Here is a 17,362-nt window from a genome sequence, read left to right on the forward strand (position 1 = left end):
AATGCCAAACAATTATTACAAGTCAATAATATCCTTACATTATTCAACATAATTAAATATAATCTAGGTATCTGGTTATATAAACATATCAACAATCAATTCCCCCTTTCTTTCATTCCGTCGTATTTCCTAGACAACGCTAACAGCACTAGATTCGCTCTTAAAAAAAATCTCATCTTACCTAAAGTTCAAACCAACTACGGCAAGCAATCTGTTCATTTCAGCACTTTTTTATTATGGAACTCACTACCATTTGTTTTAAAATTAATGACACTACATTCATTTATTACAGAATTTACAGAATTCAAAAAGCTCCTTCTGAACCAACCGAGCCTTACATAACATTTTTTGTATATGCCACATAATGCATACATCTGCATTTTCATTGGTTAATACTGAAGATTATATCATGCTTATTAATCACATCTGAAACTGTTTAAACTAGCCCATTTTCTGTTCAATTCGTTCATGTTTCCATATGTTGCTTAACTGATTTAATTTGTTTTCTACAGTCTTTTTAATTGCTATCTTTCTCATTTGTTTTTAGAGTTGTATTTATTACTGTTGCTGCGTTAACTAAGTTTACTTTTCGTATATATCATGTACAGGAGGTCCCAATTCAGTCGCAGACTCCGGGACCTCCTTCTGTATACTACATGTGGTAATAACTTCGTATGTAGTAATAAAATTTGATTCTGATTTTGATTCTGATTGCACATGCTTTTTTAAATAAACAAGCATATTTAACCCCTGGAGGTATTAAATTGTCTGTCAGAGGGTCAAGGAGTCTGTAATAGTTAAAGACTAAAGAATTCCTAGTGTAGTGGATCCACTGTGCTACCTCACTTACCAGGTGATATAAGCACATGTAGCAGTGGAGACAAGCTGACAAAAAGTATACACACCTTGAACTCCAGAATAATCTTTTCCACCTCAGGATTTTTGGGCTTGCCACTTTCTGCACACAACAATGGGGAGCATACTGTTGTTTGCCATAAAAAAGTGCCCAGTGAATACCTTCAGCACTTGTGCAACACTGGCAGCATGCCATATTTACTGGAATCTAGGCTTATATCCAGTAAACGGAGGATTAAAAAAAAAGAATGTAATCTAACCAGTGTATCAGCAAAAAGCAAAACACTATTTATTCTTACCCATACCGAGCTAGTCGCAAATGTTTTATGCAATTATGCACAGCACATCAAAAGCTTATTCTTGTATCACTCGCCACCTGCATCAACACCAGGTGTTAACTTGTCAATTTGTTCCTCCTATAACATGCTGCCCTCAGTTCTGTCTATTGCTACTGGATTGGGCCACTTGCAAGAAAGTTGTAAGTTCAGGTTGGCAGCAATATGTCTCCATGCAAGTTTGTGCATGACCATGCCAGGCATTAAGCCACTTACTGGGCTCCAGCAGAACTCTTACTTCTCTAAAGCCCGAGAAGTCCACAGAGACACTGCTCTTTACTCTTTCAAGTTCCAGAGTATCAGGTGCAGACAAGAGTGTGTCGTCTTGCTCTATCATTGCTGCATTAATAATTTCACGCTCTTCTGCCATCACACATGCTACAGACAACTCTGACAATGCCGAACAACACATCATGTCCCTCACAGAGTAGACTCAATACTTTTGGCAAAAGCTGTACCATTGAATACACATGCATGAATGTGTGTGTTTCATTGTTAGCCAATGATAGAGCCAGTGATGATGGTAGGCAACGGTAGCCAATGATCATGGCAACCAATGGAAAATCACAACAGCATAAGAATCCACCACCACCTTTCCTCACAGTCAAGAGCTGTAGGTCAGCATAAAAGCACCGTGGCAACTGCACAGGAGCACTTTTCATTTTTTGTTGCTGCGACAGGCCCCTCACACTGACACCCACTGATACTTTGCTCCAGAGTTATCTTGGCACTCAGATTCACGTGAGTTAATGCAAGCCACCATATGAGGTGGGTGTTGTGCCATCTGGTGCCACAAAATCTGGAGTCTTACTTCACTGTTTTGGTGAAAAGCTTAACGTGCCATAGCTAGTCCATCATAATATGTGGCTTGTCATGTTAGCAAAGGCACATAATTGAGATCACATTATTGTTAATTCATTAATTCATTTATCATTATGTCTGTCCTCAAAGCGAGCGAGCAAGTGAGCAAGCACATTTGCTAGAATCATGTTAGGCTGTATGAACATTTTCAAATATGCTTCTCAGATACAAAGGGTGAGTCTGAACATAGATTGCTTCATTTTTATGCCTTTGATTTTCAAGTTAAAATAAAGAAATGTGCGAACAAAAAAAAACCTCACCTTTTTTTTCGGGCTCCTTAGGCAATTTGGTACTATCTGCAAATTCAATCACGCAATTTATTTATCAATAGCTTTGGCAGTGACGTTCATAGAGTATTAATGCACAATGAGGTAGAATGTACACAAGTCGCATACAACCTACAGAAGAATTATGTTGTCAGTGCTGTACCCAGAAATTATTTTAGGGAACAGCTTTTGCAGGGACAATGGTGGCCATTTTGAAAGTTTCTATTCACTTATTTTTGCGTATGAATCAAGCAGAACACTGACCATATGACAGTATATGCATATAATATATATACTTAATGATATGTACAATAATATAATGACAGATATGTTAATTGTGCTGAGGAGCATATTGCCGTGACAATAATTTCAGAAGTTGTCAGGACCCCCTAACCCTTCTCCTGGTTATGGGCCTGTATGTTGTGAAAATATAATTACAGTGCAGACACTGCCAGAGTAAATGGGACTAAAGGCTTCTTTTGGGTGCTTGAGAAGGCCTCGATTCTGATGGTACATTCGACTGGTTGCTTTGAGCACACTAGGGTGCCCTCACAATGCGGTTTACATTTGGCTGGTCAAAATCAAACACATTTGCCTGTTTCATTGAGTGCGCCCCCCTCCAGCGCAGTGTGCTCAGAGGTGCTCTCACGTTCAAGCTTGGAGCGTGATTGAGATCCATCAGAAACTCGATCACATGGTTACTCCGATTGCTCTGGAAGCAGTTAGCACATTCGGCTGGAGCAGGCTTTTTCTGGCTCCAATCTGGAGACTGCTCTGCACCACTGCAAGCTGAGTTGGAGCGCTGTAGGAACCAGTCGAATGTACCCTTAGTTTCAACACATAGCACTCAGAAAGAATAGCCGTGAATGACATGGCATTTGCTTAAAGCGACATACTAAATTTGCCCATTATGTAATGTGATTGGCTAAGGCCACTTCGGAGCAGCTTTCTATGCAGCTTTCTGGCCCAGCCAAAAGTGCATTTTGGAGCAGAAAAACAGGCTTTTGAAGCATCTAAATGCATATTTTATAGTGGGAAAATTGGCTTTTAGAGAAGCGAGACAGCTTGCAGAAGGAGGAAGCCCTTGTAGTGTAAAAAACCGCTGTGCCCAAGAACGGGTGCTAATGATGATTGTGCAATCACATAAGTTACTGCCCTAAATAACAAATGTAAAAACGTATGCACTATGTTGTTTGGTATGTCACGAAGTGTAAATGAGTGCTGTACTCTAGTTTCCACAGCCCTGTAGGACTACACTTCTGTACTGCACAAAACGAGGTCAATGTGGAACTTATTTCAAGGTGACTAGACATGCAAATAATAACTAGCATGTAAAAAAAAAAAAAGAAGAAACCCAATGATATTTACATTTTACAATGTAAATGTGTATGCTAATAATATACTACTTGAAATGACTAGACAAATGCTTGGTTTGGTGAACTGTCATGAAGGAGGGACTTGTCATGTGCCCTTTTTGTGTGTGGCAATTAGCTTGCGCTTTTTATCAGTTATGAATACTGACTAGTTGGCACTCTTATTATGCAATATTTTGTTCTGCAGAGCATTACCTTGCCTTCGGCAAGCGAGACTGCCCACTTTCAAGGTCGCTGAAAATTTTGGCCATTGTAACGTGGTTGATTGTGAGCTCAGCACTCAACATCTTCACAGTTTACACTTCCTGCTGGAGGAAGTCAGATGGTGGAAGAATGATGTTGCTTGTGACAGTAAAGCACCTCAATTTCAAGAGATTATTTTCGTTTTCAAAGGTAACAGAAAACACCTTTTGTCACAGCTTTGGAGCACACTTGTGAAAATGTAGCGGGATGTAGCAGGATTTGCCATTTGGAGCAGTTTGGAGCAATTGGAGCAGCAATGACATCAGTGCCCATCTGACAGGGGTAAACACACAGTATCCTAACGCTTTGCACGTTTTTGTGCCACTGCTCACACCGACGTGTAGAAGATGAACAACCGTGCACCACGCTGCATGCACAAACATGGTTGTCGTATGCAAGTGCCTCCTAAGCTGTGTCAGCACGAATGTTGGGTCTACAATGTAAAATATCAATTTGTGGTTTTCCTGGCAGTAAGAGCAGACAACCACAGCATTGCAAACAAAGGCAGAAACAATTACTTGCAATGGATTTGCACTGTACAGAATTTGTGGTCTGGTGCTCTTTAGCCATACTTACTTGGCCCTTGCATCACAAAACACCAAATTCATTATAATTTGTGGCATTGATACTGAATTAATATACGGACATTTAAAGAACACCACTAATAACAGCCCCTTAAAGTTCATGCCAGAACTCCTTAAACCTTGTTGAAGTTTTCGCTTACACACATACTTGCAGGAGGTCTTTCGACAGCGAAGGAGTCTTGACAATGTCTTGAGAGAAATACAAAATGAGGCAAACATTTTAAAAGGCTCTTGCATTAGCTAAGGCCACAACATTATTGCAAAAAAACCTAGATGTCTCTTCACTGGGTACATCAGATATTCCATCATTATTAAAATTTGTATTTGATGAGTGCACAATATTCTGAGAGTGATACAAGTTTATTCCACTGACATGCTGAAAGCTGTGCTCACCATCGCTAGATAACTCATGTTTTGATCCAGAGCGGTGGTGGGAGCCTGAGTGCTTTGATTCATCTGTAAAGAAGAAAAAATAACTATCATTGCATAACGGGTACCTCAGCCTTATCCACTATCAGAGGAAATTGCTGGAAATATTCACTACAAGCTTACACAATGTAGTGCTGCCCACCACTGGCCTGTGGCCAAAAATTCTTAGGGAAAGGGACATTCTCATATGAAGTTATATTTTACAGCATTCAAACATGACAACATGCTTATTTCTGCTGCGTTTACGCTTTATTCTGTTTGCTCATAAAAGCGACTGCAGTAATACTGGGAGGTATTCTGTAAGTGTCCACCTAGTGGACATGTTCACTTCATCTGCTTCTGGGCCGGTATAATGTAAAACTATTCCAATATGTTTTCAGTCCAAATCGGCCATTAGCCTTCCGTGATAAGCCAAAATGGCTTGGGCTCTGCCCATTTGGGTGCCCGTCCATATGGGCTGGACCCGAACCATTCTGACCTATCCCAGAGGGCTAATGGCAGATTTGGAATAACAACAGATTGGAACAGTTTTACGTTATACCAGCCCTGAAGTGCTGGGGGTGCCTGGCTCCTTCTGATGCAGCTCATCCAATCAGAACTTCAGCAGCATACGAAATGAACATGCCCAATAGGTGGACACTTATAGAATACTCCCCCCCCCGCCCCCCAAACCAGACAAAGCTGAGTATCATGCAAACAGGCTAAATGAAAGAAGCTGATACACAGCTTAGATATTGAATAGATGGCAACACTGTGCAATACTAAACAGCCGATTGATTGATTGATTGATTGATTGATTGATTGATTGATTGATTGATTGATTGATTGATTGATTGATTGATTGATATATAGATATGTTTTAATGGCACAAGGTCCAGTTAGCCTCTTGTAGCTTGACAGAAAAGCAGCTGCAACTAAGATGCAGTAATATAAAAGCTCAAGGGAAACATCACAAAGTGGTACATACTAAGCACTGGAAATAAGCCCTCAGTTCATTCATCCTTCACTGCCACACTTTGGCTATTTCGTGATGTTACTCTCATTTATACCTGCAGCTGCCTAAAGCGAAGGTCTCCTCAACTTACGTAACATTTCCTTGAGGCCTTTTATGAAGTCTGAAGAAAAAACAGAGCGCTCAGCCCAAATGCTGAACACCCTGTCCACCTGCTTGGCAATGCGCTCGTCCCGAAACAGGGGGGTCTGCTCGGGAAGGACATCGCCAAAAGATTCAACAAACTGCTGGACTCCTTTCCGCTTGCCATTTTGAAGCACGTCGTTGGCCAAGTACAGCATGGTCAGCCGATGAACAGGTTTAGCTGCACATAAATCTAGCAGTGAATTTTAAATCACACCAATACTTTTTAAAGTCATAAGCACACTGAATAAGATTTATTTGTTAGTTTAGCCGTTTCTTTGTAATCATACAAAAGTGGGCATTATATTTCATAACAAAAATTGCAGCATCCAACCTTGCAGCATCCAACCTTGCAGCATCCAACTACACATCACTATACATGTACTGAGTGCGGCTACAGATGTTGCCCAGCAAAAGAAATCAAGACAACAAACAAAAAACTGCAAAGGTAGCAAGGTAATGTGAAGTGCTTCTAACTGCATTACAACAATTTCTGCAAGAATGTCTAAGCTACGTAAACAAAGGCTATGGAGCAAACTTGCACCATAAATTAAAAGACCACATATGAATAAGCAAAATGAGCTTTTAGAACAGTAAGCATGTGAGCATGTGCACACATGCATCTACAATTCACTGAGCTCTCTAAAGTGGGCACAGTACTGCATATTGAGAATGTGCTCAAAGATATTAGAAATCTCTGTCATAGCATGTTTATGAATGAAGTGAAAGAGACATGCCATATTTACTTGCGCAAGTCCCGCCCTTGTGTTTAGTCCACATTTCCCACTTTGTATTCCATAAATTGAATTAAAAAAAAAAGAAAAAGTTTCAAGGGCACTTGCCTGGCATGAACACAGGGGGGATGTAGTAACCATGCATCCCCCCCTCCCTTTTGTGGCCTGCTCAGAGCAAGAGGGGTGCAGTGTGGGGGTGGGGGGGGGGGGGTTCAAACTGAGTGCCCACTCATTAGTTCCACATGCTAGGAGTGCCTTCCATGGTAGATTTTACCTTTTGTTGAGCAGGGCATTGCACTGCTTACCAGCCGTGCTTCGATCATACAACAGTGGTCAAAGGAATGCAGGCCTTCAAATAGGGGAGGACAGGATGTGTAAACGCCATAGAAACTTTACTCAGATTACCAATGTTTGTCGGAATCCTGAGTTTTTAATGCCAACTGTCTTGAAAAGTACAATTTATAATTTTTGTGGAAGTTGTTTTCCATTTCTTGGTGTTTCTACTTTGGCTGTCTTTGCTTGTGCTAAGGAGATTTTTGAAAAGAAACTTGCACAGTTATACGGGACAACACCTTGTGGATTATTTTGTAACAAAAGAGAGCAATCAGTATAATTTTTTTGCAACAGTTTGTGTTATAGTACTGGAAGCATGGTTGCAAGTAATTTAAATATAGTCTGAGGATAAACTACACACTGTAGAACAACCAAGCATATTAGAATGTAGACGTCTGATAAGTGAGTATTAAATAGGTAATAAAAAGTGTGTTCTATGGTGCCTTTTCAGTTCTTATAGAATGTCTGCCAAATGTTTGAGGGTGGATAGCATGCAAAAAAGAAACCGAATGGGAAGGGGCACTGAAAGATAGTTTGAAAGAACGTAGGTGAAATATGTTATTAATTTATGAATAGGACTTCTGCACAACTCTTGTAAACATTGTCAGAAATACATGTAAGCTGTAAATTAATATATCAAATTTGTTCATTTCAGATGCTCTAACAGATGCAGTTTACAGAACTGCAATGTGTGATTTTGGTGCAGAGCTAAAAATTGGTAAACGTCATGCTATCCTTTTTTTCAATCCTAACAATTCTCGGAAGTTTTTACCAAAAATTCAGGCTCTAAATCAAACTTTCGCTTCCCACAGCCACTGGAATTTATCTTTCTCTATCAAATGAAACAAATTTAATTAAAGTTGGTCTAGCGTTATCTCAGAAAATAATTTCTGCATTTTACGTATACAGTACCTGAATAAGTGGCATCAGAGTTGGGCCCTAGCTAAAGCTACCTCTTAAGGATTCTCTCTTAAAAAAAAATTGCAAATAACTTTTCCTTATTTTCTTACCTTACCTTCATTCAAAAACATGCAATAGAACAAATTATTATTGACTACTAAGCAATGTTGCATTGCAGCTTCATCTTAATGGAGCCTTCGCTTATTGCAAATGACCCTCAGCGGCTACTGCAAGGAGTCAAGAAAGGAAGAAAAATAAGGTGAGTGGGGTAAGCTTAATCAGTAGCAGGAGGTGCCCTCTTCATCTTTCCAACACAGTTTAACACAACTAGCAGAGCAATTAAATCATTGCAAGAAGTTCACCTTAAGCTCAGATGTGTCCCCCTGTAGCAATGCCAGAGAAGAATGAAAAGTTCAAAGCAAATTCCTCCCATACAAAATTTTCTATATCGTGCTCACTCATTCGAGAAGATAAAAAAATGATGCTAACCTCACCCATGATCACGCTTGAACTAACATATGTCCACGTTCATCCAGTCTCGCAACGGCAAATGCAGCCTTAGTGATTCCTTATTCTGAGCCTCGCTTCTCAAAACACGCAGCTCTCACAAGACTTGCTGTTGAAATGGTTTCTTTTCTGGCACCCTCTTTAGCTGCCTGTACAACCTCTTTGACTGAGGAATGTGCAAAAGTGCAGCGAGGACACCTTAAAGCTGTCTTTCACTATTTCAAACATTCACTGCACTAGTGGTTTGCAACTGAGAACAGTAACCTACAGAGAGAGATGCATGTATGAACCAAGAGAAATAGAGAAGAATGAAGTGAGAACCCAGAATATGGTAACTGTTTGTAGATTCATGCTTAAGTTGGTGCGATGCCGCATAACCACCAAACGTAAAAATAGTGCAGAAGCATGGGAACGACACCACCTCTGTAAGACTGAATATATTAAAACATTAAACAAGGCCAAGGACAAATTTTTCTCTGTAGACCTGATTACAATGCTCCACTCAAACCCAAATTCTGGCTAGTCATCTCCACAAAACAAACTAACCAAATAAATCTCATTGACTCAGATGATGAATTAATAAGCCCAAATAATTCTGCAGCGGTCCTAAATGAATTCTTAACGTCGGTATTTCACATCCCTAATCCCTGCACTATGGAACCTTTACCTAGCTTTTTGGCAAAAACAATGCCTCAAGTGCAAATAAACCCGGATGGCATATCTAATCTAATTTGCTCTCTTAAAATATCATCCTCGGCTGGCTGCGACGACATAAACACCACATTACTTAAAAGCACTATAACTCTCACTACTAAATTTTTGCGCCTTACATTTAACCAATCTTTAAACAGAGGAAACGTGCCCTATGATTGGGAAAAAAGCCAAGGTAGTTCCCATTTTTAAAGCAGGAAGGCGCGATAACCCTACTAATTACCATCCGATCTCCCTAATCAGTGTCCCATCTAAGCTCCTTGAGCACATTAAAGCATCTAACCTAACGGACTATATAGAACCAATGTCTTTTTTCACCCTTTACAACAGGTTTTCGTAGATCTCTGCCTTGCGAAACTCAACTAGCCGAATTTACGCATGACCTACTACTACATATGGACGATCACCTTCAAACTGATGCAATATTCCTAGATTTTTCAAAGGCCTTTGATCGCGTGTCTCACAACCATCTCCTTGCAAAACGTCCTCCCTTGGTATCCATCCCGAGATTACCAAATACATAGAAAGTTTTTTAACAGGGCGCACTCAGTTTACCTATGCTAACAATTCTCAGTCAACCCTTACCAGTGTAACTTCCGGTGTCCCCCGAGGTGCAGGTTTATCTCCTCTATTGTTTTTGATTTACATAAATGACATTCCCACTAACATATCAATGAAGCTGCGGCTTTTTGCAGACAATTGCATTCTTTATAACCCCCTTCATACATCTAACGACACAACTGCCCACCACACGACCTTGACACTATCGCTTCTTGGTGCGAAAAATGGCATATGCCTCTAAACCTTACTAAATGCAAAGTAATATCCTACACGCGCAAACACACCACCATACACCACACTTATTGCATTAACTCTGTTCCTATTGTCACATGGTGGTGACGTTGAAGAACACAGTAGCAATACTGTGAAAGACAAAACTAAGTTTTATTGGGCGAACCTGTGCCCACAAAAACAGGCTTATACACACTACACTTATAGCACAACGATAGCGGCGAACACGGTCGGCGATCGTCGAAAATCTGATCCGCGGGTCAAGCGTGTCTGCTTTTATACAGCAGTCATCGAATGTTCCAGAACAATTGTAGGGACCCGCGTGCCTTCCACAAAGTTCTACACCATTGCGAAGTGTATATTAACACACCAGCCTGTTTTGCAAATGTACATATGTCCATAGGAAAGCGGAATGTTATAGACCACTCCTGTAATACACTCAATGAAACGCTTTACATGATTTTAATGGCATTTTCCACCACCTGCTGTAGTGCCATGGGTCCTTCTGTGCACTATGGAACTTGCGGCTGCCTGTGAGGCGTAGAAAATACTATATATGCGATAAACCACTTTCCCACATTTTTAAGGCCAAGTGAAATTTTATTTATATAGGGAGCAAATGCCACCTTTTTGTTTCCTTCAGTGTGTACTGAAGGACAGCAAGCTCATTTCACAAACTGATGTGATCAGGTGTGTAGAAAACCCGGCAACCGTTTTAAAGGGTCACTAAAGGCAAATACTAAGTCGACGTGGACTGTTTAAATACCATTCCAGAAACCTCACAATGCTTGTTTCGTGCCAAGAAAAGACTTAGTTTACGAGAAAATTGCATCTGAAGGGTCCGAATACCTTTTTCGAAATTCAAATCTCCCACCACCCAACCGGGGGAGTGGTGATGTTGCATACGCCATTGCCACCCTTTGCTGCCGTCGCTGTGTAAAATCGTACCTGACAAATGACGGTACCAAGCCAAGACAGAGCGGTGGATTCGCCGCTGCAGCTGCTTTTTGGTCAAGTGGTGTCGAGCGTTCGGGCATCCCACGACATCACATGGAAGTTGAGTCCCCCGCTATTTGCAGTTTGTGCGAGTTTCGCGAGCCAGTAAAACCAGCGCGGCACTACACGATCAGGAAAGTACTGAAACGCAAAAGCGTGGGCGGCACAGAGTCGAGCAAAACGAAACATTTCGACCGCCCGAGTCGTTGTCAAGGGTAATTTCAATTAGTTCTTTTTTCTAAAAATGAAATAGAACTGAATAAGTAGCATTTTATTTCGTCTTCTAATACAATACAATGATGTTTTCTGCAACGAGTGGTTGAGTACTAGTGACAGAATTTAACAGAGGAGTGCTTTAAATAGTAAGATCTTGATGAGAGCTAGTTGGTTCATACATAGAACTGAGGTTAAACAGCACTTGTCTGTGGTATTTGCTTCCTTGTGCCCTCGTCTTTTTCGCGCTGTTTAACCTAGTTCTAAGTGCTTTCATCATTGGGCAAGTGCTTGAATGTCCCAAGGGAGTCTCTAACCGTGTGCTGAATTTACCTCAATTTGTCCATTATTAAGGCTCTGTTCGCGATAATATTGATGCCTTAGAGATTCTCGAGTAGTAATCTATCGCTTTAGCTGGACTTAATATTTGCCTTTAGTGTCCCTTTAAGCAATAAACTTACATTTGTTCTCTTGTTACAAAGCGCAGTCATATTGTTCTGGCACCCCGACCAGACCATGCCAACCAGGCCTATCATACAACCAAGAAGGCCACTCTATGCATAAGCCAGCCTTCCTTGTTACTACATGACAGCGAATTCAACTTCATTTATCACTGTTAGTCACATGCCTTTGACGTTTGTTTATATTTAGCTCTTCTTCACATGCGCAATCTATATGTGTATACATATTTTTCATATGTCCAGTAAAAATCAGTTGTGAGGGAGTGCTGGCGTTGTGTGTCCTCTTTTTTTGTCTTTCATCTTTTGCTGTGCTATGGGTTATGTTACTGGAATGCAAATCATGCCTTGTCCATCAAAGACTCCTTCCTTCCAAGGCATTCCCTGCCAATGAACAAATCAGAGTGCTCAACTATCTTGAATTTCTTTTAATACACAGATAATTGGTATGACAGAAAAAGGCTTTCCCAAATATACTTTAAGTGAAATATTATTTTTTAATGTTTGAGAGTTATCTTAATTTGTCAAATCAGTGGCAAGCCAGGTTGAAGAAATAAACTTGTCACAAATAGAGCATTTTCTTCATTTTCACAACTTCCATTATTACAGTTTGTAAACATTGCTTTTTATCAGAAAACAACTTAAGCACTATTTTATTATTTTCTTTTGTAGCACTATTTTCTTTCTGTAGCTTGCACTTAAATGTGACAAAAAATGTAGCTTTTCTTAGAACAAAGTTACAAAACATTGCTGAATACAAAAGCCCAAGAATGCTTTTATACAAATTTCCACAATACATTCTTGCTAAAATTTTATTAATGTCCTGGAAAACCCCGCTGAACATGGAAAACAGCATTCTGGCCTATCCTTACATGCTAATAAAACACTGCAGCGGTTTTGTAAAAATTTGGCCAATATTGGCCATCGAAGCGGTGGACATCCACTATATGTACAGAGCTTTAAAAAAAGTGATTTTTGCTTTAAGAAAAAAAAAAAAGGAAGAGAAATGAACAAGGAAGACCCAATATCGTAAATTAGGCGGTAAGTTCTGCTTCACTGCACTTTAGGGCGGAAATTACTAACTGGTAGTAAAATGCTGGAGCTAGATTCACTACGCCCTAATCAGGGGCTGAAAGATAAGGGTTGTGCTGCACCATAATGTGGTTTGACTTTAAAGTTATTGTTTTCAGCAAAATGCGTCCTAAATTTCTTAAAAGGGGCCCTGAACCACCCCTCGCGCTTGGTGAAATGACATAGTCCGCAAGGTAGCATATGCTGCTGTGGACATCTCAGCCAAGTTTTGCTGTCGTACGCGGCGCGTAGAGCTCGCAAACAGATCGCGAAGTCACCTTTCTCTCAAATGCTCTCTTTTCAATAAAAGGAACTGTCCTCAATCTCTTCTGGGCGCATTATTCCATCATTGGACACTTCATTTCGTCATTCCCTTAGATGGTTGCTATTGGCTGATAGCTGACATCAAGCTGCGGTTATCTACAAGCCGTAGATACTGCGGCCACTGCGAGGTGCTGCCATGAGTCCACTGGCTAAGCACACTGTGGCTCGCTGAGGGCAGCAGTGTTTGGCTTATATTTAGCCCGTCGAAGGCACCAAAGGCAGAAGTTGTGGCATTTGCGTTAACATCCAAAATGAAAATTGAACTGCGCGCCATGGTGACCTTTAGAAGGCGGGTATTGTGGGCACACCCCCCTGCGCCGTAGCCTTCATAGTGCAGGGCATTGAAGAAGAAACAGGAGCACAGTGGAGGCCGTGTTTGATTGCCAATAACTCTGCTTCTGCTGAACGCATTGAAGTACTTTTTGTGGCAAAGAAATAGCCTATTTTCACTTCAAATGCATCTCTCTACTTCGATAAGAGGTGGTTCACGGCCCCTTTAAACATACTTAGTTCTCATGTGACGTGACAGATGCACCTTCTAAGCGTCCTAGTAGCTGAATGACGCGAGTGCACCATATAATGTGGAATGCTATAAATGCAATATATATGCGGAATTCTATAAATGCCTAATTACTCACTACATAGTTTACTACCTCACTCCATCATAATATGTGATGGTGGTAGTGAGAAAATGCCGAGAAGACGCTGTGCCGCAGGTGAACCTTTATGAGGGCGTTTGTCCTTACTACTTGCTAAGGACGCTGGAAGGTAAATTCAGCGAAAGTGTACAGGTGAAGCGAAGCCCCACTGCTGCATGCATGTAAAAAAAAAAACTTATTGTTATGGCGTAAAAACATTTCTTGCATCAATCCGCCAACCATGGAGCTTGTACCGAAAGGATGGCAAGCAGACGCTGATCAGACGACGTGGTGCGGATGAGCACATCTCTAGGACTAAATGGCGGCACACCATGGTGTGCGTCTTGTAGGTTCAAACAGCTATCACTCACAAGGTGCGGCAAACGCAAGGCACAGCAAATGCATGGCAAAAGGCACGCTGATGCCGACACCGGATTTTCTGCGCCATGGGTCCCTAATGCTGTCGCGTAAATGTGCCAGTACCCATTTTATATGCCGTACCTTTACCGCATTTTATTGGTCGAATGAAACCAAAAATACAGCGCACAGCAGATGTTCAGAAGTTCTCAAGTGAACTCTGAATGCATGTATATAAACAATGACTAATATTACCAAATTGGTAGGAATCACTTTTTCTGTATATGCTCCCTAATGTAGCAAGAATAAGTGTCCTTGTATAGAAAAAGTGTCCCTGCATATGATAAGGCTCCCTTGCATGAAGCATATACATGGACAGTAGCAAGAATTAGGTAGCATGTCTCGATGCACTCTCTCCCCCACCGTGAGAGAGAGCGCATGCACTGAGATATCCTAGCAAGAATAATAGCAAGAATGGCTCAGCAGCCTGTCTGGTGACTGCAACGCAGAATTTTAACATATCCCCGTGCTGTTTAGCAAGAAATGCATCACGCAAAGCTGGTTGCAATTATAGTGAGGGGATAGTAAGGTGTCAATGATTGTGCGTGCCGACAAAAATCACGCCCCAGTTGTTGGACACTGCGAGTCTTCTTGCTGCTGTTGCAGCAGTGTCGGCCCGTCTATAGCATTCAAGTAATGGACTGCTGCGCAATCCATAGTTTAATGCAGAGTTCATATGTTTAATTTTCTGAGACATAAATGTCACGATGCACACTTTGTAAACGCTAATGGCATTTCAAGGCGACAGCAAAAGGTCAAGTGCACAGCATTATCTGCTGCCCAGGCTGGGCTTCATTCACGTTTCTTTCTTTACACTCTATTATAAATTTAGCGGCTATATATTACAGTTCCTTCTTCGCAACGCAAAAGTTTAGAAGTATTTTTACCACGAAACCGACACAACCTTGCTTGTGGACCGACAACAGTCTCTTTCATAGCACGTCCTTGGATTTCTTTGTCCTATAATCTATCTTCGCCGTTCAGCAAGTGCATTTTATCAAAGAGTTCCATTTCACGCATCGGTCAACCTGCTATTCGCCAACTGCCGGACGCTGGCTTATTCCACTTCACATGGGAAGATAACCTACAACTTTCTAAGAATTGCACGGCTGCTCCTGTGACAGGCAGTTTGTCTTCTGAATGTTAAATGGGTCATTCCACGCCAAATCAACCAGCGTTTTTTCGACCATCACAGATATAGCTGAAAAAATTTCCACATGTTTGTTAGAGTTAAAAACTCATCCTCCATGTTTATTTTTCCTTGCAAAAATTGTGTAGAATTTTGACGACACTTTGTTTTTCCTGCTAAGCTGAGCTAGACGGCATCAATCAACATTTTTTCTCAAAGACACACTGTGTGATCCACTCCTTCAAATTGCGTTTGTGGCAACCCAAAGATGCGATGTGACTGCAAAAATTGCAAATGTTATAAATATTCGAATACTTCGATTCGTTCTGGCCCTAGCAAAAGCGTGTAAATTTGCACAGTTTGAGTTTTTTTCTCGGAACGTAGAAAAACCTGGAAGTCAAACATAGAATATATGCCGGTAGCCCAGTTAACATAGTACAGCTAAAAAATATTTAAAGTATCGAAGCTTTAGCCGTTCGCATGAGAAAAAATTTTAAAGTTTCATTTTTTTGCAAGAAGCTCCATATTCAAGGTAAAAAAAGGGGCCTTGGTGGTCGGTCTAAAAATATATGCATTACATCATTAGAGAGTCCTACGTGTCTACTATGCATGTGGGAAGTTATAAAAAGGTATTATTTTTTAAACGCAAGAAATGATTTTTTGAATTATCAGTATGTGGATCACCTAAACAGCGTACATATATGAAGCGTAGCCGTCCTGCAAAGACATATTGGCAACAAAGTGAGCCCAAGGAACTATTCAGGAAGAGGCTTGTGGCTTTTTTATTGTATGCAAACCAAGACAGGCGATTTCCAACGCCGTATCCCTGACTTTTTTTTCCATGGCTACGAAAATTTTAAGTCAACCGCGTTTGAATACATTAGCCTCAACATAGCCCGTATCACTTTTATGGCCGAGCAGGTGCCGGCTGTCGAACAGCTTTAACAGTTCTTGTCTTCGACGAAGACGTGAATGCAACTTTTAGTTGAGAAAGTGACGTCGGCTGAAAATAATGCAAAGACCTGGTTCCGTTAATGCGCATAGCATTCGCAAACCTGGACGACAGTTCCACCTCCCGCTTAGATATTGCACTCTCCGGCACCCAAATTGGTTTTATATGTAAAAGGCTTTCACGTGCCCACTTGTACAGCTCAAATGGTGTCAAAATATGCCTTGAGAAAGGCCTTTGTAGGCTTGCCTTGGCAGCCAACCGTTTCAGGGTGCCACCCACCCCATCACAGGCACTTTTTCCGTGTGATGTAGCAAAAAAATGCCATGTAGCATCTAAACTAAAATCTTCCTTGTGGTAGCACAGGTTTGCAAAATTCTTTCTGTTCTTATACTGGGAAGCAGCCCCATCCGAAAAGTAGTGCACATGTTCTACCAGCGGCATGTCTACTTTAAGTTGTTCCATGAGCACCTGCTGAAATGTCGAAACAGCGGCAGTCGTATGGTCGAGGCAGTCGGATATCACTACGTACGATTGCACATGTGGTTCATCAGAAGAGTCCGTCGAGCGAGAGTAGACTACAATCGGGTGTACTGTTGCTTGAGAGTTGTCCCAGTATATTGACTGCGGGGCGCTCTGAATTAGAAAGCTGTAGTTTTCAGAGAAATCCATTATAACTATGGCTTCTGCAGGCGTGAGAGCGGTCTTCAAATTGCGTAGGTGCCGAGCTTGGCGCTTGCTGGCAAAGTGATGCGATTTTAAGTCGCTTATCATCTCAAGGAGACGGTCTACGAAGTCATTATGGGTAAACAACATTGTTTCCAATCGGCACCGCACTCCACTAGCCCACTGACGGACAGAAATACTTGCTGCCAAATCCCGGTTCAGTGCAGGAGAGCTCAATATCAGCGATTTGAGCGACGAATCTCCTGGGCAATTGCTGCATATACCGGTCATACAGCATTCATTCGTTATCTCACACACAGTCACCTGAAGGAGCGAATCGATTGTTTGTAAAATGCCCAAGGACTGCAGCATCAATTTTACATTTTGGTGGTAAATGCAAACACAAATGGAGTGCGTTCCCGGAGCACCGGCAAGTAAACAGT

General features: G+C 41.3%; 1 protein-coding gene across 2 annotated transcripts in view; it reads right to left on the reverse strand.

The window, feature by feature from the left end:
- Positions 1–17,362, reverse strand: part of LOC142571468 (uncharacterized) — a 114,074-nt gene that overhangs the window by 52,449 nt on the left and 44,263 nt on the right. For both annotated transcript variants that reach the window (XM_075679833.1, XM_075679834.1), the window contains exons 2-5: positions 6,032–6,262; positions 4,911–4,973; positions 2,312–2,347; positions 906–958 (exon numbers count right to left, since the gene is read on the reverse strand). In XM_075679833.1, coding sequence (XP_075535948.1) covers positions 906–958; positions 2,312–2,347; positions 4,911–4,973; positions 6,032–6,262 — 383 coding nt within the window. The remainder of the gene's footprint in view (positions 1–905; positions 959–2,311; positions 2,348–4,910; positions 4,974–6,031; positions 6,263–17,362) is intronic.

Source organism: Dermacentor variabilis, chromosome 2 (assembly GCF_050947875.1).
Source record: "Dermacentor variabilis isolate Ectoservices chromosome 2, ASM5094787v1, whole genome shotgun sequence".
NCBI classification, from domain to species: Eukaryota; Metazoa; Arthropoda; class Arachnida; order Ixodida; family Ixodidae; genus Dermacentor; species Dermacentor variabilis.